The sequence below is a fragment of the Cavia porcellus genome, unplaced genomic scaffold, assembly GCF_034190915.1.
Source record: "Cavia porcellus strain 051 isolate PalLab524CR breed Dunkin Hartley unplaced genomic scaffold, mCavPor4.1 scaffold_6, whole genome shotgun sequence".
Lineage (NCBI taxonomy): Eukaryota > Metazoa > Chordata > Mammalia > Rodentia > Caviidae > Cavia > Cavia porcellus.
In genome coordinates this window covers 64,375,401-64,402,341 of record NW_026947489.1, presented here as the reverse complement: position 1 = coordinate 64,402,341, position 26,941 = coordinate 64,375,401, and the positions used below count along the sequence as shown (strand labels likewise).

Genomic DNA, 26,941 nt, shown 5'->3' with positions numbered 1-26,941 from the left:
TCAAGGTCAGTCTGCACTACAAAGCTGAATCCTACCTCAAAAAAACAAAAACAAAAATAAGCCAATGTGCATTATCACACTCCTCCTGTGCATTATCACAATGAACAGTGGTATAAATGGTATAAACAGTGTTAGAATGATAAACAGTATTCAATTCACTGGGAGCCAGGGTAAGAATTATAAATTCTAATCAAAGTGCAAAGGAAGGTTCTAAATAGAGTTTTTAATGAGACTGTATGTGTTAAGTGTTTAAAGGAGGATACTACTAGCTTCCTAGTCAGAATGGACTACAGGACAAAAACTATTCACGAGAAAGACCAAGGTGAAACTAGAGAAGAAGGTCTTTCAGTCCAATTTCTTAACTTCCCAGTAGGGCAGATGTTGAGATATGAGTCAATCAAACTTTCATATGAAATGAAGTGTTCCAAAGGACAGTGTTTGAAAGCTTCAGACAGCTAACTACACATGGAAGTTCCTAGAGAGTGATGCTGCAGAAGAAGGTATGAACGCTCCACTCATCTCCTCCTGTGCATCTTTCTATCTTTTAAAACATCCTTAAAAGAGTAGTAAAGCTAAGCATTTTCCTGAGTTCTGTGAGCTCAAGCAAATAAAGAAAGGGCTATGGAAACCATGGTTAATAGCTGGTCAATCAGAAGCACAACTGTGGCTTGTGACTGGCTTCTAAAGACAGGAGCTGTCTTGGCATACAGCCCTTAACCTGTGGGATCTGATACTATCTCCAGGTAGATAATATCTGAACTGAATTGAATTAGAGGACACTCAGTGATTTCTGAGGCAGCTGAACAGCTTGCGAGCCAGGAGAATCTTCTGGCAGACTTCATGTTATCTGGTGTGACAGCAGAGAAAACCTCCTTAAACAGATTATTATATAGCTATTCAATGGAATTCTAGGCAACTATTTTTTTTTTCCTTCTTTTTTGCAGCCCTGGAGATAAACTGAGGGCCTCACAAATACTAAATAAGGCCTCCCGCAATGACCTAAACTTCAGCTCTAGGTTTTTTTTAAAAACTTTTTTAAAACTAAGAAAGCTTCTGAGGACTTGATATGAAATGATCTTCAAAACACAGGGAAAAAAGTATTTTTTGATTTAAAAAAAGTGTATATAATATGTGATCATTTGGACAAAAAAATAAAGACTAAGACAATATATCTACATTAATTCACACAAACATAAATACGCCCTGAATGACAAACTTGCTGAAAATAGGAACTACACAGTAAGCGCCAAATAGAAAGGAGATTTTCACTTTATGAACTTGCAGAGATTTTAGATTCAAACCACATTATTGCTTAGCAGTCAGACTTCTAAAAAACAGACAATGAAAGAAACAGAAAAATAACATAATACATAAAATGAGATGTAGAAAAGCAGGTTTTTAATAATATAATGAGATTCTAGATCAACAACTTAAAGTCAAATAAAAGAAAAATTATATAAATTTTAATAAAATTAATACTAAATCTTTTTAAAAATACTGAAATTATGGTTAATTAAAAATCATCAAACCAGAATCCTACTCAAATTGGAGAATAAAGCAACAAATAAAGCCATCACCTAAAATTTTAAAATATGTTCCAACCATGTTAAGGTTTCTGTTTTATTTTGTTCATACCCTTTCTGTAGGGCTGTTAAAAATTATATTCCTTAATTAGGAATAAGACTCCAATTATTAATTTTTAAAAATCAATTATGTTCATTACATTCTTTTGAACATGACAAAAGATTGAACTGCCTTTTTTTTTTTTTTACAGAGTTTTACTGTCAAAGAACCCAATTCCCAAGTACCCTGGTTAATCAGTTTAATAGTGTGGCATAATAAAACATGTTCCCAATACAAAGGCAACACAAATACATTAATAGACAAATATTCTTACTTAATAAGGCTACAGCACACAGCTCGTAGGGGTTCATGGTCTCTCTTCCTTATATTATTGCTGACCATACTATCCAGTTCGTCTCTAGCAAATCGAAGCTGAACTTCGGTCACACTATAACTTGCTGACTCCCGAGCACAGTCTTCAATGTTATGAGCTTCATCTAAAATGACAACCTGTTCTTTCAGATTTATATCCATCTGTAAGATAAAAGAATTTGCCTGTAAAACATCTGGCAAATGAATTTAACAGCAGTAGCCAAGAAATTTAAAAATTCACACTTTTAGACCAATATGCAAGTAGTACAATTACATAAGCAAGTAATTGTATAAGCAACTGAATCTACGCCTTAAAAAAAGCTATAGAGGCACACGAAGGCCAACCGAGTATCAGTTTTACAATGCAGAGTTAGCCATTTTTTTTTTTACTTAAAGAGAAAGAAACAAAAAAATACATGGAGATAAAAAAGGGTAGAAATAATACAGAATTACAGAAAAATAAACAGTAAGAAATCACCAGTTGATAAGTTACATATTGTCATCTTAGAAATAGCTGTTCAGGTTAGAAAATTAAAGTATGTAAAATGACATTCAAATAGTGACACTGCCAACAATTCTGCTCAATGATCTAACAAAAACTTAGTAATATGGTTATCAGTCCTACACAATTGTTTTTTATCTTAAATAGGGTAAGATTAAACACATCAAAACAGAACAAAACAGTTCAAAAAAAACAATTTAAAGAAATATCACTGATTATCTAATTGTCTCTAGTTTCTTCCAAATAGTTGTCCCCATCCTCACACACATTAAATACATACTGCATATTATAGAACTAATCAAATCATTACAGGATGATAAAGGCTTTTTAGGTCTTCAAGATCTGATATTGGGGAAGAGAATAACTACCACAGTGTCTCTCATTCTGTTTGTAGTAGCTGTCCTTATCTTTAAATATGTTGTAATTGAACGTAAGAGACTAGACTAATATCACTCGGATCAGTGAGTAATAGTATTGCTAGATTTTATACCATAATGCCACAGAATTAGCATTGGGTTTCTCAGTGTCTCTTCTTCTTCAGAGTATCTGTTCATAATCTGTTCATTACATCTTGTAGTATATAATCTTTGCCTGTAAATAGTTTTTTAAAAATCTTCTCATGTGTGAGTCTCTACCTGTATAATATAACCTCTCTGTATTATAGGGAAAAACAAATCATAACAAGACAACAAAACAAATTCCTAGAAAAACATGCAATGAAAAAGACACATAAGATTACAATATTAGGTGATCTACCGTAGTTACTATGCTTTCTCTTGTTAATTTCAATAGACTTGGCCACATCATTGGGATTAATATAATTAAGCATAGTATTAAATAGCTATTTTTATAAAAACACAACTTTGAAAACATTGTAGGACTTGAGAGCTGTTAATAATCAATACCAGTATGGATATCTTCTACATCTTGTCATCTTCAGAGTAGTTGCCTCTACTTTTAGGGTTGATACTATCAAGCATACCAAATTCAAATAAAATCAGCCAAGGCAAAACCGTGGTCTAAAGAATCAGATTCAAATAAAATCAGTCATCCTAAGACAATGTAAGTAATACAGGGTTTCAGCTTCAGTTAATAGGAAATTAAGGATAGTTACCATGGTATAACCTGCTATTTTTGGGTCAGATGTCTGTGCCCTCAAATCTGATATGAGTGGATAGGCCAGAATAAATTAAATTCAAACTAAACAAGCCGATAAGACTACTGTGTCTACTTAAATCCTGATACACTATTAACAATGACCTCTGCCTTTTTTATATTGTATCAAAGCTATATATACTAAAGATTATAGCTTACTGTCTGCCTCATGTCTGCTACTCCACTTTACTCCTATAATTTGTCCACCTTACTCCCTCATTCCACTGTCTGCCCCATTCATTGAGGCCTCTCTGCCACTGTTGCTGGAATCCTGGTATCCCTTCCTCTCTCTCTCTCTCTGGAATGTCCTTCAGCACTCTCTCTAGGGTTGGGTTGATGGCCACGAAATCCCACAGTTCCTCCTTGTCTTGGAAGCATTTTATTTCTCCATTAATTTTGAGAGAGAGTTTTGATGGGTATATGAGTGTTGGTTGCAAATTATTTTCTTTTAGGACTTGGAATATTTCTCGCCATTCCCTTCTCAATTTAAGAGTTTGTATTGATAAGTCTGTTGTTATTTTGATAATTTTCCTATTGTAGGTAATCTGCTTCTTTTCCCTGGCTGCTTTTAATATTCTATTCTTTTGGTGGATTTCTGGAATCTTGATTATTATATGTCTAGGTGTAGATCTGTTTTGGTTGTAGGTAGCTGTTGTTCTTTATGCCTCTTTTATCTGGGTATCATTTCTTTTTGTTACAAATGGGAAATTTTCCTTTAATATACCTGTGAATATTCTTTGTATTTCATTTTTGATTGCTCCTGCTTCCTCATTCACATGCTTTATTCTTTTTTTTTTTTTTTTTTTTTTTTTTTTTTTGTCTTTTTCCTTTTTATCAGCACCAGGGATCGAACTCATGACTGCCTGCTTTCAAGGCAGGCGCTTATGCCGCTGAGCTAAATCCCCAGCCCCACATGCTTTATTCTTAAGTTATCTATCCTTTTGTCATCTTCTAGCCTTTGAATTCTTTCTTTCTGGTTCCTCGTTATTTTTAAGAGGTCTTTTCTTTCACAATCATATATCATAAATCTCTCTTCAAGTTTCAAAAGGCTAACTTTAGTTTCTGTCAAGGCATTTTGCCAGTGTTCAATAGAGTTTTTAGTTTCCTGGTAATCTCTTTGGATCTGTTTTATGTATTCTAAGTTATGTTTAAATTCTTCTTCAGAAGTTTCTCTTTCTTTTCTGACTTCCTTCGTTCTTCCATCTGTATTCTCTTGGGTGGGGCTTATCATTTCTTTAATTAATCTCTTCATATCTTGCCTCACTTGGATCAGGAGTACAGCTTTAAATTCATCTATGAGGTAGGGGCTGGAGCTTTAGCTCAGCAGCGTAAGTGCCTGCCTTGCAAGCAGGCAGTCGCGAGTTCAATCCCTGGTACCGATAAAAAGGAAAAAGACAAAAAAAAAAAAATTCATCTATGAGGTCATGGAGGAATTTTTTTATTTTGGCTGATGCTGTGTCCAGTATTGGATGGTTACTGTGCTTGTTCTCTTCTGTGTTTACTTCTCCTAGGCTTATTTTCTCATGTTAGGCAGCTGGAGATTTTTTTTTATTTCTATCTCTTGTCATGTTTCTAGTTTGTTTCAGACTGAAGTGCTCAGGGAGTCTCTGGCCCTCTCCGTATTGTTTAGGGCCTTTCAGAAGTGTGCCGACTTGAGTTTTTGCTGCCCTCCCCAATTTGCTGTTATCTAGGGTAGGCAGGGATGCAGGGATGGTGCAGGCTAGCCTCCAGCCTCTGTGCCAGTCAATCCGCAAGTTAGGCTGTACTTTGTGGATGTCACAGAGTTGAGACTATTTTGTATCTGCTTATTGGGTCCCAACCAGAGGCTTGGTTCAGCCCCAGCAGATCCTGCCAGTTTTCTCTGTGCCAGAAGCAGCTGACTTATGTCACAATGGCACAGGGCTCTGCCCAAATCCCATCTATCTTCTACCAGACCTCTCTGTGCCAGGAGTGACTATCTAATGTCATCATGGCACTGGATCTGCCCAATTCCAAGATGTCTTCCAATACTTCTCTCTGTGTCACTGATGCCGTCATGGTGCCAGGCCCTGCCCAGTTTCAAGATGTCCTCCACCAGACCTCTCTATACCACGGGCGACAGTCTGATATCACCGAGCCGCAGGGCTCTGCCCAACTCCAAGATGTCCTCCACCAGACTCTCCGTGTTACTGATGCCACCATGGTGGCGGGCTTTGCCCAATTCCAAGATGTCTTCCAGCCAGCCACAGAAGCCGCGGGACCCAGTCCCCAGTATTCACCAGGACTCAATGCAGTTCTTCCTCTTGGGTCTACTGCACACTGCGCCGCTTGATTTCACTGCGTTCCCGATACAGTGTGGAACGGTCAGAAAACTGCACAGTCTGGCTTTGGAGCTCCGGAGCTTCTTACAATCTCCTCTGGTACAGCCAGGTGGCCCTGGCTGCTTCGCGGGGTCCTGGGTCTCAATTTGCAGCAGTCGCCAAAAGCCAATACAGCTTTTCCTCTTGGATCCACTGGTCAGTGTGCCACAGTAAAGGTCTGGGATTTGCAGACTCCCGTTATCAGCAGCCGCAGTCTCAGCACGACCTTAAATCCTTAGCCGCACTGTCTTGGTTAATAAGAATCATTATCCATTCGTCTGGCCCTTTCCATGTTGTCATATTCTAGCATCTAATATGATTTCTCCACAGAGACGCTCCGCCCAATCCCCTAGCAAGCCACCATTTTTGAAACTCCAGAGTTAGTCATTTTTAACTCTCAAAACATTCTACAAACCTATCTGTGAAAAAAATGTGTATTAAATGAGCATAGATCAAGGTACCACTGGTTACAGAGAACAGTAGGAAATCCCATAAAGAAGTTTCCAATATAAAAGAGTACCAAGACTTTAAAAGTAAAATAATGCAAGAATCAAAATGACTCCCAAAACACTAATATAATGTGTATAAACACACACCTATTTTCTACATATGTGTACATATATATCCTACATATATGTCTACATATATATTCTACATATGTTTTCTCTTAGTATGTCTTGCAACCTTTCATTTTGAGCTTTGCTTCTCCCCAACTCCTACGTGATGCCAGAAGAACTACTAATTTGTAAATCAAGGCACACCACTACTATCACAACAGAATTAAGGCTTAGAACCTAGGCTTGTCAGTCACATAAAACACTTCATCTCTTACAGTGACAGTGACTGGGGCAGGTTCATAAATAAATGGATACATGATGCACATTAGGCCAACTGAAGTAATTTTGAGGGAATATTGAGATAAGGTTCTTTTTTCCAAATTAGCTGACTGCTTATGGTTCTCTTAACTCCCACAAGAAAATGAGCTTAGTTGGGTATGGTGGTTGTAACTCAGCACTCGGGAGGCTGCGGCAGGAAGATCACCATGAGTTTGAGACCAGCCTGAAATACACAGTGAGTTCAAAGCCAGCCTGAAGTACATAGCAAGACTGTCTCAACAACAAAACAAAGAAGAGCTTACCTAAGAAAAAAAACATCAAGAGAAAATGGCGACTTGATAGGGGGCTGGATGGAGAGCCTCTGTGGGGAAGGCAGCTCAGATGCTAGAATTTCACAGCATGGAGAGGGCCAGACGATTAGAGGATCATTTTTATTAAGCCAGGAGGAAACCAAAGGGAAAAATAAAAGTAGGAAAAGGAAGGAAAAGTGCAGGTAGAAGGCTGTAGCCCGAGACGCTCACTAAAACCCACTCCACGCTGTGCTAGGCACACAATGGAGTCACGCTGAAGCAGCAGCTGCCAATAACAGGAGTCGATGAGTCCTGGGCCGTTGATGGGAAGATGCAGCACAGTCTAAAGTGGTGCCAAGGGGGAGAGCTTTATTGGCTCTTAGTGGGTACTAGAAATTGGGTCCTGTAGGGGCTGGGGATTTAGCTCAGCGGCATAAGTGCCTGCCTTGCAAGCAGGCATTCGTGAGTTCGATCCCTGGTATCAATAAAAAGGAAAAAGACAAAAAAAAAAAAAAGAAATTGGGTCCTGGGGCCCCATGCCAGAGGAAGCCACGGAGTGAACCATGTGCCTGGGTGCCAAAGTGAGGCGCCGTGCAGCATAGTTTTCCTAAGAGGCAGGATGTTGATCTAGACGTGGAAAAACCACATCAAGCTAGAATATACTTGTAAGGAGGAAGGAAAAATGCGAGTGCAGGGCTGGAGCCCTGCGTGTTCACTGAGACCAGTCCACACTGTACTGGGAGTGACATGGAGTCAGGCAATTCAAGGTCGAGCTGAAGCCATGGCCACCGACAACGGGAATTGTTGAGTCCTAAGCCCTTGGGGTGAGGACACAGCACGGCTTGGAATGGAGTCAAGAGGAGAAGCTGTGTTGATTCCCAGTGAGTGCTGGGGATTGGGTCTCATGGCTGCTGTCACTGACTGGAGGACATCTTGGAGTTGGGCAGAGCCCAGCACTGCGGTGGCATCAGATGGCCACCACTAGCACAGAGAGGACTGGTGGGCTCTACTGAGACTAAGCTGCACCTCTGATTGGGACCCAATAGCCAAGGACAAAAAGGTCATGACTCGGTGACATCCACAAGGTACAACATAAGTCTCTGAAGGAAACTGCAGGTCAACTGGCTCAGAGGCTAGAGGCTAGCCTGCACCATCCCTGCATCCTTGCCTGTACCTCACATAACAGCAAATTGGGGAGGGCAGCAAAACCCCAGTCAGCAAGCTTCAGAAAAGACCCTAAGCAATATGGAGAGGGCCAGAGACCCCCAGGACACACCTGTCTGAAAGAAATCAGAAACATGACAAGAGATAGAAATTTTAAAAAAAACCTCCAGCCACTGACGTTGGGAAAATAAGCCCAGGAGAGGTAAATACAGAAGAGAACCAGTGCAGTAATCATGAAATATTAGACACAGCATCAGCGAACATAAAGAAATACCTTTGAGACCTCATAGATGAATTTAAAACTGGACGTCTGATCCAAGTAAGGCAAGATATAAAAAGATTAATTAAAGAAAGGATAAGCCCTTCCCAAAAGAACACAGATGGAAGAACGGAGGAACTCAGAAAGGAGAAAACTTTCATGAAGAAGATAAACAAAATCCAGAATACATAAAACAGATCCAAAGAGATTACCAGGAAACTAAAAACTCTACTGAAAGCTGGCAAAATGCCTTGACAGAAACTAAAGTTAGCCTTTTCGAAACTTGAAGATTTATGATGTATGATCATGAAACAAAAGATCTCTTAAAAATAACAAGGAACCAGAAGAAACAATTCAAAGGCTAGAAGATGACAAGAGGATCTATAACTTAAGAATAAAAAATGTAAACGAAGAAGCAGGAATAACCACAAATGAACTACAAAGACTATTCACAGATATAATTAAGGAAAACTTCCCAAGCATAAGAAAAAGAAATGATATCCAGATAAATGAGGCATACAGAACTCCAGCCACCTACAACCAAAATAGATCTACATCCAGACATATAATAATCAAGATACCAGAAATCCACCACAAGAACAGAATATTAAAAGTGGCCAGAGATAGGGCTGGGGATTTAGCTCAGCGGCATAAGAACCTGCCTTGCAAGAGCAAGGTGGTGAGTTCAATCCCCAGTACCAATTAAAAAAAAAAAAGCGGCCAGAGAAAAGAAGCAGATCACCTACAAAGGACAAAACATCAAAATAACAACAGACTTATCAACACAAACTCTCAAATCAAGAAGGCGGGGGGGGGGATACTCCAAGCCCTAAAAAAAAATAACTTCCAACCAAGGCTGATGTACCCAGCAAAACTCTCTCGCAAAATTAATGGGGAAACTAGATATTTCCAAGACAAGGAGGAACTGTGGGAGTTCATGGCCACCAACGCAACCCTACAAAAAATACTCAAGGACATTCCAGAGAAAGGAAAAAATACCAAGATTCCAGCAACAGTGGCAGAGAGGCCTCAATGAATGGGGCAGACAGTGGAATGAAGGAGTAAAGTGGACATATAATAGCAGAAGAATAGAATAGCAGAGATGAAGCAGAGACAGTAAGCTATATTTTTAATATAATTGCCTTGATACACTAGCAAAAAGAAACACAGGCAGAGTAGATTAGGAAGCAGGATCCATCAACAGGCTCTGAATAGGAAATATACTCAACCTGAAAGAGGGCTAATAAATGAAAGTCAAAGATGAGAAAACAATGCTATATGTGACAGGAAACCAGAGAAAAATAGGGACAACTTGTCAGCAGCTGCAGATGGGTTGTAAAGTTATGTCACTTATGTGCAGTGTAGAACTACATAGCTGGAAGGAAGAAAAACCTTTGTGGCTTTAGTAAGTAAAGGAGTACAACTCAAGATTAAGCTCAGAGGTAAAAAGGTTCAGCAACACTAAGATAGATAACAGGTTGAGCCCCTAATCTAAAATCTATAGAAGCTAGGGGGACCCAAAATAAACAGAGCATCCTAAGAAGGGGAAAGGTGAGGAACTGCCCAAAAAAGGAAGGCAGAGGACATTGTTATAAGTGTATCAGAATTTAAAAGCCACAGTAGTCTTATCGCTCTGTTTAGTTTGATTATATTTTGTTCTGGTCTGTCTACTCATAAGAGATTTAAGGGAACAGACAGCTAACCCAAAAATAACAGGTTATACCACAGTAACTATCCTTTAATTTCCTATTAACTTAAACTGAAACCCTGTATATTACATTGTCTTACTATGACTCATCTTATTTGAAGCTGGTTTGTTAGACTGCTATTTTGCCTTGACTGATTTTATTCAAATTTGGTATGCTTGACAGTATTAAGGCTAAGAGTAGAGACAACTACTCTGAAGATGACAAGATGTAAAAGATATCCATTCCAGTTTTGATTATTAACTGCTTTCAAGCCCTACAATGTCTCTAAAGTTGTGTTTTTATTAATATTGCTATATAGTGCTATGTTCAATTACACTATGCCTGATGATATAGACAATTCTATTGAAAATAACAAGAGATATCATAGTAACCACTGTAGATCACCTAGTATTGTGGTTTTATATGTCTTTTTCATTTCATGTTTTTCTAGGAATTTGTTTCGTTGTCTTGTTTTGATCTGCTTTTCCCTATAATACAGAAAGGATAGGTATACATGTAGAGATTCATGAATGTGTAGAACTTCTAAACAGTTTATGAGAATAGATTATATGATGCATGATGTAATGAACAGATATTCTGAAGAAGAGAAACTAAAATAATCCTGATAATCCAGTGCTAATTCTGTAGCATTATGATATAAAATTTAGCAATACTATTATTCGCTGTGCAGAATGGGTATTAGTCTAGTCTCTTATGTTCAATTTCAGCATCCATAAAGACAAAGACAGCTACTTCAAAGAGAGTAAGAGCATTATGGTAGTCACTATTGACTTCCCCAATGTCAGATCTTAAAGACCTAAAAAGCCTTCATCATCCTGTAATGATTTGATTAGTTCTATAATGTTCAGTATATATTCAAGGTGTATGAAGATGGGGACAACTATTTGGAAGAAAACTAGAGACAATAAATAGACAGTGAAGACCTCCAGTGGACTTGCTTTGAATCTGTTTCTTTAAATTGTTTCCTTATGAACTGTTTTGTTCTGTTTTGACATGTTTAATCTTACCCTCTTTAAGATAAAAAACAAGTGTGTAGGACTGTTAACCATATTATTAAGTTTTTGTTGGATCACTGAACAGAATTGTTTGCAGTGTCATTATTTGAATATCACTTTGTATGCTTTAGTTTTGTAACTTGAACACTATTTCTAAGATGACAATATGTAACTTATCAACTAGTGACTTCCTACTGTTTATTTTTCTGAAGTTATGTATTATTTCTACCCTTTTTTGTTTTTTTTTTTCTCTTTAAATAAAAAAAAAAGAAAAAGCATCAAAATGCAAAAATCAATTGTTTCTGGAACTCCCTTTTTTAAGTTGGGTTTGTGTCACTTGCAATTCAAAGGCGATTTGACTAATACAGGGAAATGTCACAAAGCAAATGCCAATGAGTTCTTCTCCGTAATAATACACATAAGGCTAAAAACAACTAAAAAAGAATTATAAAAGAATAGAAAACAGACTGTTTATAAATTAGGACAAAAATGAGCAGAGTATTTCAACAGAGATGTAATTCAGAGCAGAGATCAAGGAAAAAAGTTATCTTCTGGGGATTATATGGAAATTTTTTAAGGGTTTAATTTGGTAATTTTATGAGAGAAAGCTCAAAAGGAAATCTAGGTCAGACTCTTGAATGTAAATTTAAGAAATATGGATTTTATTCCAGAGAAAAGGGCACAACAGGAGATTTTTAGGGGAAGAATGTAATAAATAGGAAGACTGACTAGTATTGGTATGTGCAATGGCCCAGAGAAAAGATACCTAGCCAAGAGGCAACCACTAAGAGGTAGTATAAAAGGATAGGACTAGTGATAGTAAACATAGTGCTTATTAATTCTGAATGTAAAGAAATAGCAGCCAATAAGAAATGCAGTCAGACATGATGAATGGAAACACAATGACCTACAACAACTTACTTACTTTTTATGTCTTCTGCCTTAACAACTGGATGTCTCTAAGAATCAGGCAAATAAATCTGAGGTTCATATCTCAAAAACTCACAAATCATAATTTTTATAGTATTTATATACTCCCAATACAAGTTCTTCAAAACACAGCTTTTTCAGAGACATGTCTTTAAATAATTCTTTTTGACTATTCATGAAAAGAAAGAATGATTATGATTCTTATTTGAAGAAAATATACAACATTTGTAGGCATATGATGGTCACAACTGTAAGGATGCTACTGGTATCTAGTAGATAAAAGTAGGGATGCTACTGCACATCCAACAGCACACAATCCTGGCCTACCAAAACAAATTACAGAATTATGTAGCCTAAAATGTCATTATGGTCAATGTTCAAAAATCCTGGTACATGCGGGGCATGGTGGGACATGCCTATAATCCCAGCACTCAGGAGGCTTAAGCAGGAAGATTCTTGTGAGTTCAAGGTCATCTTGGGCTACATAATGAGTTCAAGGCAAGCCTGAATTAAAAAGCAAGAGCCTGTCTCAAAAAAGCAAAAGAAGAGTCCTGGGCTGAAAGGAGAAGCAAGAAACCAACCTACGCCTTTCTGTGAGCCAGAGGCAGCCACCTGGCCTGGAAGGAGAACTAAGAAGCCAAGCCACATCCTTCTATGAGCCACAGCAGCCATGCAGGCCGAGAGAAGAATCAAGAAGTCAAGCCGTAGCCTCTAACGAGCTAGCCAGCACTCAGGTTGAGAGACAAGAAGAGCACCTCCCCCATAAGCAACTGGCTGATCTGGAGGACCACAGGCTGAGATGCTAGCAATTGAAATTAAAAATAACAACTTAACACTTGTATTGTTTGACTTTGCAGGCCTAAAACTGGTAGTCTGGGCATCTATCTAGAGAATGATAATATGCAATATAGCAACTATGGGGGATTTTCTTCTATCTTGTTTTTGAAATCCAATATTGTTCACACTGTTTTGTTTTGTTCTGTCTTATTGTTTTGTTTTATTCTCTTTAAAATAAATTGTATAAAGTTTTAAAAATTTTTTGAAAAGCAAAAGAAAATTAAACCACTCTGGTTTTACTTAGTCACTAGTTCCTTAAAACTGCTTACTATTTTGGAAATTAAAATAACTAGCTCTACAATTCATATACCTTAGAATATGTTTTCTGTATTCTATTTATATAAATTCAATATAAAGCAAAAAACAAAGCCTTTAAAACATCAAAAAGCTTTTATACTCATCATTTACATAGCAGTAAGCAGGAAAAAGTTATCCTGATCTTTCATATATACTTACACTTTCTCTTATTTGTGCATCTAGAAGATAGTTGTAGGGACAAAATATTATGTCAGCACCTTCTGTCAGTTCTCGAGCCGTATAATATGGACATGCCTTTAGTTTCCTCCCCAGGCTGACAAGTTCTTCTATATCCCAGGCTTTGTGCATCCCTTGAAGGGCCTGGAATGTGTGTTGGTCACTAATTTTATTAACACCATGATAAAAGTAGCAAGATTTTCCCTAAAAGACAAATACATAAAATGGAAATGGAACCAATATTAGACTAGAATGTTTTATCTCAGAATCACAGAAACATTATTAAAGTCACAGGACTAAGATTTCACAAAGGAGCCAGATTATGCCATATTTTTCCCAATCATAACTTTTTTTTCTGTAAGACACAGGATCTCTGGCCCGATGTTTCACAAGCTTAAGTGCACCTCCTGCCTCATGTCCAGAGACAGCTGGGAATATAGGTGCAAACCATCAGGGCTGGCTAAAGTCACACCATTTTAAAGAAACTACAGTGTTTGACTTCCAAATCAGACAAAGACCCAGATCAGTTAAGCTCTAAACATCCTAAATCAACAAAAGGTAAGTATTTTAAAACTACGCTTCTTGTGCCTTCGTTCTGATTGAATGACATTAGGTATAAAATTTGAAAGAATATTCAAGGTACTGGATGTGGTAGTGCATTCCTGTTATCCTAGCACTAGGGAAGCTGAGGCAGGAGAATTGCCATAAGTTTGAGACCAGCCTGGGCTACCTAGTGACTGAGTTCAAGGCCAGCCTGAACTCTTAGTGAGAACCTGTCTCAAAAACAACAACAACAAAAACAAGAATTCAAAAAGCTAAGGTATTATTGGTTGCTTTCAGGGATAGGAACTAAGTGACTTCAGAACAGGAATAAAAGAGATTTTTCTCTGTAGACTCATACTTTTTCAATTTTGATGAATATGAGGAACAGTAAGTGGAAGAAAGGGGGAAGGAAGAGGGAAAAAGAGCAAGGAAGAAAGGAAGCAAGTAAGGTAGTTTGGAACATTTTGGGGGAAAATACAGAACAGATCACCATACACACAAACACACACACACACACACACACACACACACACACAAACACACACACACGAATCAGAAAATGTAAAAGCATCAAAAAAATCCCTAAATTATAATTTCATCACACAAAAAAATACATTGTTAACAGTATGATGTGTTTCATTTCACCATTTTTTATACTTAGTACATGAGGACACATCTCAGTGTGATCCAATTTTAAGACAATGCAAAATTTTCCCAGAAACTGACAATTATTAACAATCTAGCTACACTAAACATAAGACTAGACTCACTTGTTCTTCACTTTGTTAAAAACTGTATCAGGAGAATCTCATATCACTAGGTATTTTTTCACTACTATTCACATAAGCGCTTTAACATGCCAAGTTGAACTAGTTCCCTTATTATTAGCAACATACACTGTTACCAGTTTCTACTTTTTAAACAGTACTGGAATGAACTGCCTTATGTTTAATTTCAAATATTTCTTAGTATCGTACATTTTCAGAAAGGGCATTATGGGACTAGAGACCGAAGAACTTTTAGGTCTCTTGAAAACATTCCTAAATTATCCTCCAGAAAATATATGTAATTTTACATTACCCATTTTCATATCCTTATTGACACTATAGTATCTTTTCTTATCTTTCCCTACTTAAAGGTGAAAAATAGAACCTTCTTGTTTTGATTTGCTTTGTTTTCATTTGAACGCAGGGCCTTGTACTTGCCAGGCAGGCACTATGCCACAATGCTACATCCTTGGTCCTATGGGTTTTTTAAATGAGTTTCAACAACATTAACATTTTGTAGGAGGCCCAACAGTAATTTGCTTCTTCTCCTATGTTATATACTAATGCCTTTGCTATTACTGAAAGTAAAAGTTTTATTACACGCATTTTAAACAATGATAAAATGCAGTCCTAGCAAAAGTGCCTCATACACTACTTTAAAATGTATAAAATTAGTATAAATATATACTTCTAGTAAAACTTCTAGTAGAAATACACAATTTGTAAAAAAAAAAAAAAACTGTCAAAATTTTAAATTTAACCATTAATGTTAATATCCAGCATACAGACTGTTTAATAGCTAAAAACTGAAATTAGGACATAGTAGCACATGTTTATAATCCCAGCACTTAGGAGGCTGAGGCAAGAAGATTGCCAGGAGTTTAAGGTCATCCTGGGCTCCACAGTGAAGTCCAATGCTAGCCTGGAATACATAGCAAGAAATTGTCTGAAAAAACAAACAAAAACTGAAAATAAATCTAATGTCAACTACCCACAGTAAACAGATTAAACAGATGATTACTTCATACAAAACTGAGTTACATTTGAGCCAGGGATATAGCTGTGGTATAGCACCTGTCAAAATTTTAAATTTAACCATTAATGTTCATATACAGCGTACAGACCGCACTGTTTAATAGCTAAACACTGGAATAGGACATAGTAGCACATGTCTATAATCTGTGAGGTCCTGAGTGTTAATTCCCAGTATGCTCTCCCCTCAACAAAAGTTATATTTTGCCTTTGTACTGCTGATTGGCTTTCTAAAACACTATATTAATGTGTTTTATATGTCTATCAGTTTGGTTTATCAGTCTAGTTGTTAATCTGAATATACAATAATTAACTTTATAAGAACTTATAAACAAATGAAGCTAATGCTAGCAGAAAAAAAAAGAGGGGAGTGGTTGAGGGCGAGGGGAATAAAAAAATTGAGATGTGTTATGTAAATGTATCAAAGCTCCACAATAAATGTAATCATTATGTACTGCAAACTTGTACTAATAAAAATTTTAAAATTAAAAAAAATAGCAAAACAAGTTGAGAAAAATAGTTTAAAAGAATAAATACACATGCATTATAGCAAATGCGTTTTCTACTTGTTCTAGAAAAATGAACACAAAATTTTATAGTAGCTTACTTGAAATAACTGGCTAGGGGACAGAAGGAGTTCTTTTAACGATGTACATATATTATTTTTCTTTTTCAAATACCATTTGACACTAAGTGATGGAATGAGACATTTTTATTTTCATTAATTTCATGTATTAATAAAAATTAAATGTGATTTTGAAGTAAAAAAAATCTTCCTTGGCTTATCTTTAATAGGTACAAAGAATTATATTTATGAATGTGTGCACACACATACATGTACACACGTAATATATATGTATGTCCTTTTATCTATGAAGTACCCCAAAGGAGACAAATCTAACCTTTCAAAACATATAGACATTATTAAATACACTAATGTTCCTAGAAATTACTAGAAATAGAATAAGCCATTCAAGTTTCAGAACCCATAAGAATGTCAGCAAATCTAAAGAAAAGACATGTGTACTGAGCCATATTCAGGGAAGCTATCTGTTGCTTCTCCAAAATACTAAAAATAAGGAGCAGGAAAGGCCTCATCTAACTAAATTATTTTCATTTACTTATGTAACTGCTACTGTCTTTAAATCTACTATTTTTGTTCTTTTATCTCTCACCTTCCCCCATACTTTCATACCCATCCCCTTTCCTAGTGTAATCAAACTTGGGTTCTGGTTCCTCCTTTCTAGCTAATAACTTGCCCAACTGGACATACTTCAGGATCCATTTTTCTCATGTGACTAAGCATCAATAGAGTGGGTGAACCAGCAGACTCACTGACTATATATCTCTAAAGTTCCTTCCAGCTCAAACATTGTGATTCTCAGATTCACAGAGAGGTGGAGAAGTGCCAACATCTCTCATACTGAGTCTGATAGGGACTCTTTAATATTATGATGTTTACCAATTTCTTCATTTCAAGCATTTTTCCATACAATTCTGAAAGTTCATCTTTTTACAAAATGATCATTAAAATGCCTTAAAATCTATGACGGTGAACTGCTAAGTCTTACTTTAATGAAGAATACATATTCTGTATCTAAAGTACATTTTTAGAACTGTCATTACTATTTAAAATTTTTTCTTAACTGAAACATAAATTAACTTGTAATAGAAAGTGCACACTTTTGTAGTATGAGAGCACTTTAATAAACAGTGAACAAAAGCATATGTGCCTTCAGATCAAGCCAAAAAATCAGAACATTGACACTTTAAGGGCACTGAGAATAACAGCCCCATGCAGTTTGATAGCAAAACCAGAAAAGCTCATCCATTTTAGCTGTGTAATACAACCCTGAGGGGAGTCTGTCAATTGAAGCGTTATCACACTTGAACTCTTTTCACTCAAACTGTCAGCTATCTATTTATCATTTCTCTTTGGTGATTCAGACATGGTAAACACAGACACCTATGGTGACTTTGTAATTGGCCCTCATTACAATACCAAATTACTCTGAGGGCTTGGGAACAAGAAAAAGAATGGTCCATGTATGCCCATGTGGAAAACAATCTGAGGCAGAATTAGAATTAGGTCAAAGCAATCAACAAGCAGATTATCTTCAATTATTTGTGTCACTGACATTCAAAAGCAGAATTTTTATTCATGTTAGGACAAACTAAAGACCAATGAATAATTCTGAATATTGACATATACTGAATTTCTTTTTATTTTTACATGATTCAAATTTATGAGAATAAAGAGCAATCAAAAATATAACCAGTATGCTAGGATTCTAAAAAACTATAAGGCTATCTGCCTTCAATATACAACCTTAAACTTTTTAGTTGCTGTACCAATGTATTTTATCAATGTATGTATTTTTTAGGTATGTAATTTTCTCACCAACAAAAAATGTTAAAATATAATGACAATGGCAGCAAATTTATCATAGACTATGGAGCTAAAAAGAAATTCAAGCATTTGAGAAATTCAGCAAATCACTTCTTTTGGAAAGAGGTCTACCTAAGCATGAAATCTGTGATGTTAACACTTGATTTTTAATATTTTCAACTCTCCTTTAAAAGAACTTTTAAAATATATACAGTAAAAGATTTCACAGTTCCTCAGGAAGAACTACATGGAAATAAATATGACTAGGATTTCAACAATCGGTTTTGATTCTCTAATTCTGTATTTTCTGATTGGCTCTAAACAAATCATTCATATTTTTCTACTGCAGCACCTTACAAATTTTACTTTATAATTTTAAAATATTTGAATATTTAAGTATTTTTAATATCCCTAAAGCTTGAATTCTCATTTAATCAAAGCACTGAGAAAGAAAAGCATAATGTAAAACAATTTATACACACTATATGACAGTAAGTAATATATCAATAAAACTCTAGGCACAATAGTTCACAATCAATTGTGTAGAAACAACTCTCTTTGATAAAATACTAATAAGCAATAAAACTTTCAAAATACATTAAATATCATTGGCCAGTTCATATGTTGATTTACTGATGGCTTCTGAATATACTTTCATACTTGCAACTTCAATTATAAGGTAAATTAGTTATTCTGGAACAGACTCCCAAAGATAATACTGTCCCCCAAAATATTTTAGTTAGAAAGACTATTCTATTTCTGCCTTATACAGATTTGTAAGCTCCCTGAAAAAGTTCAAAACCATCTATGAGTTAATAATCTGACTTTTAGAATAGAATTTTGTACTAATTAGAATTATGAGGTAGGATAATTATATTTCACATTTAATTAAAAACCATTTAATTTTGCTCAGACTGCCTAATTTTCCTTTGAAGTTTTTAAATATACAAAATATATTAATTAGATCTAAATAAACTAAACAGGTTCACATGACATCATCTACATATGACTTTCTGGTACAGGGATTTAAAAGACATAACATCTAACTACAAAGGAAATTAATTTTAAGGAATTAAAATCTCCAAACTTTACAATTTGAAAATTAAATATTTTCTTATGGTAAAATTATTTTTCCAAAAATATGTCAATATCAGCAATTATTTTATTTTCCAAAGTTATTTATATTTAACAGTATAAAAGTATAGGTAAAACATATCTTAAGTAATCTGAATCTTTTCAGCCTATTTTTTCTATAAAACAAAATAATTTCACTCACATTTTTTCCATCCAGCAATTCCATGCACTTTTCATTTCTGTTGAAGTTACCAACTACTTCAGGATGGACACAAGTATGATCCCTGCTGGAAAGAATAGTCATGGGGACCCCTGAATATGCTGTCTTCCGGAGCTCTCTAGTAATCTGAGCAATCTGCTTGTGTGTACGGGTCCCAAAATATATTTTGGGCCTCTTGAATTTCCCCCCATGATCCTTCTTAATTGTATTTGAAGACTCTTGATTGTTTCCTTGTTTAGCAGAACAGCAGCACTTAGAACAGTGGCCAGGGGGCTGTAACAAAGGAAAGAAAAGCTAACAAGTATCTGGACTACTATAAAAAGTGTTAGCAAACTTTTCATGGAATCACAGTTTATAAGTAATGAGTCACCATCTGTCAAAGAAAAAATACAAAGATATTACACTATCTAAAACTTGCCATTAAAGAAAAACTCCATTTCAAAGTAGTCCTTTTTCTCCCTTTTAAAACTTATATATGAGCCAGGTATGGTGGTGCACACTTGTACTCTCAGCTACATGGGAGGCTAAGGCAGGAGGACTGCAGGTTCAAGGTCAGCCTGGGCAACTTAATGAGACTGCTTAAAATGAAAAATAAATAGCGCTGTAAATATAGTTCAGGCAGAGACCCTGGGCTCAATCTCCAATATCATCAAGAGGAAAAACAAAAGGAAAGGAAAAAAAAAGGTTATATATGATGTTTCCATGTTTGCATTCTTTCTAATATACTACTCTATCGTGCCAATTCCAAATGTTTCAAGTACATTTTAACCCTTCTTATAAAATTGTGATGACAAAGTAATTTTGACTTCTGCTTAGGTACTGCATGAACTTGTGATACAGAGTTGATAGTTTTGTTCCTACCCTTTGTTCAAATAATCTATTATTAAGGTATTTAAAAAGAATTTTGAAAAATAATTTACAGAAGAATAAGACTATAAAACTAAACTTCATGTTTCACTAACAAAATGAATACAGAAATTTCTTCTCTTGCAAAGGTATGAAAATGAATGCAAAACAGTAACATTTAACATGAAAGCAGATTGCTTGTATGATACAAGTATATCTGAAATCTAACTTCCACAGAAAGCAAACCAGATAAAAATATTATCCAAGACAGCTTTTTCTAGACAATTCATTTGTAATTCAGTTTCACAATTTAGTTATATAAGTGTATCCTTAAATACACCACATGGAACTCAAGAAATACAGTCAAATATTTGCCTTGTTTATCCGATGTTTCCAAATTTAAAAAACAAAAAATTTTTAACTTTTAGAATTCATAGATTCTTAATAATTACTTTCTTCACCAAATGAAATATAAATGAAACAAAACTAAGCCTTGTTTAGTAAAATAATGCTAAGGGAAAAAGATAAAAACAACACACTAATCTAAAAGAATTTGTACTAGAGAATTTCAGTTTAATAGAACAATTACATTACTAAAATGTTTAAATTTTTTTTTAAAAAAAATTGTAATCAGTAAGATTAGTCTTCATAAACAAATGCTAATTCGTAGCATGTTACACCACAATACTGAGGATCAAGCACTTTTACCCTCAACTCAGTGGAAAACCAAGTTCAAATTACTCCCAGTCTCACTCAACCTTGTCCGCCATTAAATATTACAATACATGATAGAATGGATGTAAATGTGACCCTTCTGGGCTGTCACTCACTGGGATAAAAGGTTTACTGATGTGCCAAATAAAGTCAGTCAAAGTAGATAAAGTTACGGCCATGCTGGAATTGTTACATTCCCCTCTCAGGTTGCCAGTAACAGCAGATATCATTACAGAGTGCTGCCACATTAAATAGCCAGTTCCAAATATCCTGCCTTCTATATTGAATAATTACTTATTCACTGAAAGGATAAAAAGAAGAGTTATGAATGGAGCTCTTGTGAGCAGTGAAGCAGGAAACAGCTGACATGTGGTTTATGTTACATATGTTGCAATATCCAACAATTTATGGAATACAAAATATATCATGATATTTTGACAGTTCTTTTTGGTATTTGCAATCATCACATTAATTAATCAACATACCATGACGATTGAGGTAACTTCAGATAGCAGAATTAGTTTACCTTTTCCTATCTTCAATTTTTTACTCAATTTTATGTCTCTTCCTTCTGATACTGGTAAATTCACTTGAATATATGGATGCTAGGCCCCAATGCAATGTTTTTATGCTATATGGATGTATCACATCCAATGATAAATGATTACATCCCAAGGCTTGGAAAGCCTACTTTTTTATTTATTTAACATTAATTCTATAAAGTTCATCACTTACTCCTTTTAATTCCTGACTACCCAAACTCAGACATAGAAATATAAGCAATAAATAAATCCCAAGACAAATAATGTACTGCACAACTTGTATATATACATGCAAACTTATATTTCACATAATTTTTTTCAAATAAAGAGGGATGATATTACATAATTTTTAACTTCCTACTTTGCATTCAAACTTAAATTTTTTTGTCTTTTTGATTCAGGGTTTCACTGTGCAGTTTTTATACTGTAATTCTGAAAATTATAAACCGTGGCTATTTTATATTAAATATATTTTTGTAGTTTTAAAGTAAGCTGAATTATATATTTTATGAATTCACGGTAGACTCCTTAAATATGGTTTTCAATGAATGATTAGATAAGTAGAGTATAAGACAGAAATTCAGAAAGTTGATTCTTTTTCCTTTACATTATTAAAAAGGAATTATTTCTTTAGAAGTGATGTTTTATTTAAGTTTCCATTTAAGGATTTGGTACATTTATATTTGGAGGTGGAAAAACTGAACATGGCATTAGAACAGAGACCTCAAAGAAAACATTTATTTAATAACTTTTAAAAGAGAATTACTTATACCAAAATCAGCAGTTTTCAATGCTATCAGAAAGAGAAAGAATCTTGATGATAACAATGACAGGAGTCAGAATATTCCCACACCTATTAACAGGCTAACTCTTTATAGCCTTTCTCTGAAACTTTTTGACCTAGGAGTCTATCAGATAAATAAAACTAAATAGTTTTATACCTCTCATTATTTTTCCTGCTAACTAGTTTCCTGCTAACCAGGTTTATCTTTTTGTGTGTGTGTTTTATTATTTAGGTTTATTTTTTGAAAGCACTTTCCTTTTTCTATTTAAATTTACAGAGATTTTATTAGGAAACCAGAATAAATTTAAAGTCTTTTTACTTCAATAAAAGGTAAGGAAGCCCAACACTAGTAACAACAAAAATGTAATATTTAAAGAGAAACATAAGGGATATTTGTGGGTGTGACAGCTGTTAATATTTCCATATGCAGAACTTGATTGTTTAAGCCTACATTTCAAATTTACAATAGCCAAAACTGTTCTTAAGAGGACCCGCAACCAAGGACTGTTAGAAAATCTTCCCATCTGTTTAATAATTTCTTTTCCTCTCTTGTCCTATTATATAAATATATACTATCGACATTCTTTGAAAGGAGGAAGGACTAGAATATTTGATCTTGAAAGAAACTGCTGAGGCCTTGCCACCATTTCTTTCATAAAGTGATAATTAGAAGATCAAATACTAAGATACTACAATGGTAACTGAATTTCTGGACTTTTCCAAACTTTCCTGACTCACTCCCCTAAAATAGAATACTTACATCTTGAAAGATAAACACAGTGATTAAGCATTTTTAGACATTAAAAAACGATAAGGAAATAGAAACTAATCTCACTACTAGAGAAAAAGTTACTATGGTAATGTGTGTATTAGAAGAGCTCCTAAAGGGAGACTTATCATCTGAGTTTTAAAAACAGACACAAAAAGGTATATTTAGGATAAAAATAATGAAGGGAAGACTGAAAAAGGTTGATTTATATGAAATAAAGGGGAAACTAGGTATATGAAACAGTAACATTTTTTTCTTAACTTTCCACCTGTACATGTACTGCCTTTCCAACCACTTTACAAATTCCTTAATGACAAAAACTATCTCTTACACTTCTTTATATAACTCATTCACTTATCACAGTGTTATATATATAACTATAACTTTGGGTGGTTTTTCTGTGGTTTTTTTTTTTTTTTTGAACCATGGATTGAACTCATGACCTTGTGCTTGCCAGATAGGCACTTAGTTACTAAGCTAAATCCCTAGCTATAACTTTGTTTTTAATTGGTAGTCTATGACCAAACATACCTGAACCAACTACTAACAGCACATTTTAAAAAAATAACAGATGCTTAAATGATATCTTAATATAAAGTGACTTAAATTTCAAAAAGATATTTTCAAGTGAAAAGATTAGCTTTAAAATGAAAAAGTACAGGACAAATTATCAGAGACCCAAAAAAAGTCACTTTATGCTAATATTTGAGCTACTTTAGTTGTGTGTGACAAACATATCCTGATGTTCATTATTCATAATAACTACCATTTACTAAGATTATCTCTGAGCTATGCATGTTACATGTATTATCCCATTTCATTCATCCATTCATTTAAGAAACCTTAGAACACCAGATGTATCAAGCCCAGTAGAAAGACAATAACAAGGGTCACCTCATGTCACTAACAGAGGACTTCTCTTTTTAATTGCTCTACAAAGTACAGTTTGGGAGTTTATTAATACTAGTTTCATTCATGAATTAATGAACTGTTTAAAGTTCTAAGTGCATTACTTTCCAAGTGCAATTACAAAATTATAATTTTTGTAAGGGTAAACTATTACTGGTTGATATTTAAATTAAATTTTTGTAAGGGTAAATTATTACTGGTTGATATTTAAATTAAATCTTTTCTTTAAAAAATCCATGTTATGTTCCATAAGGAAAAAATAAAAAACTTTCAATAATAGCACTTCAGAGTAAGAGCCAGCAAATTTTTTTCATAAAGGGCCAGGGAGTATTCACTCCTTTTAGGCTTGTCAGACTATTTGATCACTGTTCTTATAAATATCCTTTATGACACAAATGCAGGAAAGAACTAAGAGCACAAAGAGTGAAAATACAACCTCATTAATATGTAAAACTTCTATTTGAAAAGATAACTGCCTTTAAAAAAAGTTTAAAAGATTGATAGAAGATACTTGTGGTACACCACAAAATGAGAATCAGTACCTGTAACAAATAAAGGATTCCAATAAATCCATTTTTAAAAGACAAATTCAATAAATAGCTACGAACAGGTAAATCACATCACAAAAGCTGAAAGGCCAAGAAACATCTGAAAAGATACACAACTTAGTGATCAACCTCACTAGTAATTAGGAAAACACAAATTAAAACCATAATTTCCATTTCATATTAGACGTTTGAGTGGCTAGGAAAGAACCTATAAACTGTTGATACTAGTATAAACTGGCACATGCACTTTGGAAAACAAAGTGATAATCTAGTAAAATCAAATATAAAAATATCCTCATACCCAGAATGTCACTGATATGCATACTTGGTAGAGAAATCTTTGCCCATTAAGACAGATACCAGAGAAATACTAATTGCTCCATTGTTTTAGTAGTGAAGAACACATGTTAAGTGTATCAGCAGAAGAATGGATAGTGAGAATTTTTCAACCAATGGAAATCTGTATGGGTATATGAGAAAAATGAGACAGAATTACATATATTAATATAAAATAATGCTAAGCAATGACTTAAATGTAATTCTTAAAAATTCCAAATAAATTGAGGATAGGAATAAAAATACAAAACCTATGTAGAGAATTAGGAATCACCATAATGAACATAATCCTAGGAGCTAAAGACTATGATGAGCAATACACCTGCAAAATACTTTAAATGTCACAAAAGAAACAGCCTCGCAAACATATACTCATTTCTCTGCAGCTGCTTAGGGTCCAGAACAATAGCTTTCACATTAATTCTGCCTTACAAAAGTTTTCACTCTAATTTATTAGGAAATAGACCCTAAATTAGTGTCCATGGACTATCACAAAGGTTTGTGATCACAGAAACCAAGACACAGTTTTGCACAGATGTTGCTTTTGTTTGTGGTATAGTGACTGATCCTAGTGTTAAGCAAGCACTCAAATAGTGAACAACATCCCCAGCACTTTTTACTTTTTTATTGTGAGACAAAGTCTTACTAAGTAACCCAGGCTGCCCACAGCCTTTCTATCCTTCTTCCTTAGTCTCCTGAGTAGCTTGGATTATAGGCTGGCTTTTTCCATCCATTTTGAATCAATCATCATCATCTGGTCCTCAAAGGGGACTGTGACTGACTGGATGAGGTCTTTATTATATAATTTACATATGATTTCATAATAGGCATCAAATGAAAACAGCATTGCCTTTTTTAAAAAAAGGTTAACAAAAAAAGACTGGTAGCCACATTGAATCTGCAAAGAAATAAAGTAACAGTCAAAAGAAGATAATTTCAGGGCTGGGGATTTAGCTCAGTGGCATAAGCGCCTGCCTTGCAAGCGTGCGGTCATGAGTGTGATCCCCGAAATCGATAAAATAAAAAAAATTTTTTAAAAAAGATAATTTCATAAGGGTTCACCCACTGCTTTCAAATTCATCTGTATTTTAATGTTTGTTAACTACCTAATATTAACATAAAGCTAAAATACTTGGCTCGTTCACAGTGTGAACTCTATTTTACAGACAAAGTAATATAAAATAATTCAAGTTGCTACAAAATACACAATACATTTGTGAAGAAGCTAAATTCATCTCAAAACGTTAACAGGATCACTTTAATCTAGAAAAAAAGCAAAATATTGTCCTTTTTAGTTCAAAAGTGTACACATGGAAATCTAGTGCTGGAGTGCCAAGGAGCACTAAATTATACTACCATCTTTGGGTTTACTGTTAACTTTATCAGCCACTTGCTGTTGTCCAAGCCATCTAAACAGGTACTGAGCACCTGTTGTGCAAAATCTCACATAAGCACACACTCCAGGTAAGATAGCAAAAGTGACATAACTGTACCTTTTCAAGTATTCTTTTTTAAAAAATTCAAACAGTAGCCGTACTTTACTGCCAGTTTCATGATTAAACTGCACAAAGCAGCTGTTTATCCACTCACAGCAACCAGCAGGTGAACCTGATTCAATATTTATCACAGGCTTTCACAGATCACTGCTAACCAAGGGAACGTTTTAATTAACCTGGAACTTGCTTCAAAGAGCTCATTCAAGATGTCAATCAGCAAGTAAGGGATCAGATACAGTGTCAGGTGAGAGTGTGTAATACAAATCCACAACTTTCTTCATCCCATCGATGTAAATTAGCCTGCTCTGAAGTTCAGACCCTGATTGTAACAGACTGCCAGTCTCCTGGAATGTGTAACTGAAGTCACTCAAATTCTATTGTGAGGGTTGTAAGCAATATGTTAAACTGCAATGGGCTAGCACATTAAGACAGATCCTTTTCACGGTTGTTTTTTGATACCATAAGTGTTTGTTACCCTACTCTCCACTTACTGTTTACTTTCTTGCCTAGTGTAAATGGGAATTCCTTAACACAGTTGCCCCAGTTT

At 34.9% G+C, this 26,941-nt stretch overlaps 1 protein-coding gene across 2 annotated transcripts in view; it reads right to left on the bottom strand.

Annotated features, from left to right (window-relative positions):
• The window catches only part of Brip1 (BRCA1 interacting helicase 1), a 188,184-nt gene that overhangs the window by 116,459 nt on the left and 44,784 nt on the right, over positions 1 to 26,941 (bottom strand). The window contains exons 7-9 of one of the 2 annotated variants that reach the window (XM_063250881.1): positions 19,433 to 19,723; positions 13,408 to 13,629; positions 1,898 to 2,097 (exon numbers count right to left, since the gene is read on the bottom strand). In XM_063250881.1, the coding sequence (XP_063106951.1) occupies positions 1,898 to 2,097; positions 13,408 to 13,629; positions 19,433 to 19,723 (713 nt within the window). The remainder of the gene's footprint in view (positions 1 to 1,897; positions 2,098 to 13,407; positions 13,630 to 19,432; positions 19,724 to 26,941) is intronic. The other variant, XM_063250882.1, reaches the window with a different exon arrangement.